The sequence below is a fragment of the Buceros rhinoceros genome, unplaced genomic scaffold (genome assembly GCF_000710305.1).
Source record: "Buceros rhinoceros silvestris isolate BGI_N320 unplaced genomic scaffold, ASM71030v1 scaffold34903, whole genome shotgun sequence".
NCBI lineage: Eukaryota > Metazoa > Chordata > Aves > Bucerotiformes > Bucerotidae > Buceros > Buceros rhinoceros.
In genome coordinates this window covers 1-1402 of record NW_010402411.1, presented here as the reverse complement: position 1 = coordinate 1402, position 1402 = coordinate 1, and the positions used below count along the sequence as shown (strand labels likewise).

General features: G+C 62.6%; 1 protein-coding gene across 1 annotated transcript in view; it reads right to left on the bottom strand.

Annotated features, from left to right (window-relative positions):
• CHST3 (carbohydrate (chondroitin 6) sulfotransferase 3) overlaps positions 1-753 on the bottom strand; it is a gene marked incomplete at its 3' end in the record, with an annotated part of 1273 nt that extends 520 nt beyond the window's left edge. The window contains exons 1-2 of the mRNA XM_010132635.1: positions 617-753; positions 7-462 (exon numbers count right to left, since the gene is read on the bottom strand). Coding sequence (XP_010130937.1) covers positions 7-462; positions 617-753 — 593 coding nt within the window. The remainder of the gene's footprint in view (positions 1-6; positions 463-616) is intronic.
• Between the last annotated feature and the right edge of the window lie 649 nt (positions 754-1402).

Below are 1402 nucleotides of genomic sequence, written 5' to 3'. Positions count from 1 at the left end.
CCCCGCCGAAACATGAAGGGCGTCAGGTGGTCCTCAGGTGCTGGCGAGATAAAGCTCTCCAAGATATATAGGTCACAGAGAAGGAGCTGCTTCAGGACGTCCCTGTAGACCAGGGCTGAGCCCACTGCGTTGGCTCCCCCTGGCTCAAAGGTCACCGTCCTCTCGATGTGCCAGAGGGGCTCAAAGAGGTAGAATATGTTGCCTTGCTGGTTGAAGAACTCCCCGACGAAGGAGGAGCCAGTGCGGGTGGTGGCCATCAGCAGCACGTGCCGCCGTGGCCTGGGGTCCTCATCACCCGTCAGCTGCAGGGTGACATTGCGCAGGTGGGACCTCAGCTGGGAGAAGGCAGCATCCAGCTCTCGCAAGGAGGCCAGTGAGCCGTTCTCGGCCGGTGCTGGGCTGGCCTCAGTGCCGTTGGCCTCCGTCGCCACCTGCGGGGACTGCTTCAGCTTGTCTGACACCCTGCGGGGAGACCCAGCCCAGCCTGGAGGGGAGCAGGACCACCCCTGCATCCCAACAGGGGTTTTCGGGGGGCTCTCGTTGCACAGGATCTCAGGATCTTGTGGGGGAGAGAAAGGGTGAAAAGTGTGGGGTGGGTTAGGTACCTGCTCCCTACCTGGAGATGAAGTTGTTCTCCTTCTCGATGATGACGAGGCCGATGACAAAGACCAGCAAGACAGCGTACTTGCTCCTCATCTTCAGGCAGTGCAGCAGCTCCCGGAAATCCTGGGGCAAAGCGCGTCGGATCTCCATGGGGATGCACACGAGTGTCTCCCACCCGCCCTTCTGGGGAGGTGTCCTGAGTCAACCACCCGGCATCCTCTGCCCCACTGGCCCTGCCTGGGGCGACGATGCCTGCAGGGAGACGGAGGGTCAGTGTGGTGGTGGCTCTCTGTGGGCAGGCAGGAGCAGGCAGGGGTCAGAGACTGACCCTTCCCACAAGGGAAGAGGCACAAGGTCTTGACAAAGGCAGTAAAAAGGGGGGTAGTTCCTCCCTCCCACTCCCACTCCGCCTGTGAGGAACAGCTGCCCAAAGCCCCCATCAGCTGCGTCCCCCTTCCCAGAGTACATCTGCCCGGCAGGACCCCTTCCTGTGCCTCCATCCGCCGCCCCTGCCAGCCCTGAAACCCAATCCACCGCCCCGACAGCTGCCTGCTCCCCGTCGGCCAAAAACCTGCAGCGAGGGCCCCCCCGGGTGCGAGAGCAGCTCCTCATCCCAGTCCACAGGGTATCATGGCTCACAGCCTCTGGAAAGAGCTACTTCCGGGGAGGGTTGGAGGCTCCACCGTAGGGCTCTGGCGTGGGGCCACGGCACGACACTGGGGGCTGCTCAACCACCAAAACGAAACCCAGAGCATTTCCAGGAACAACAGCGGACCGGAAAATGCTGCGACTACCGCCA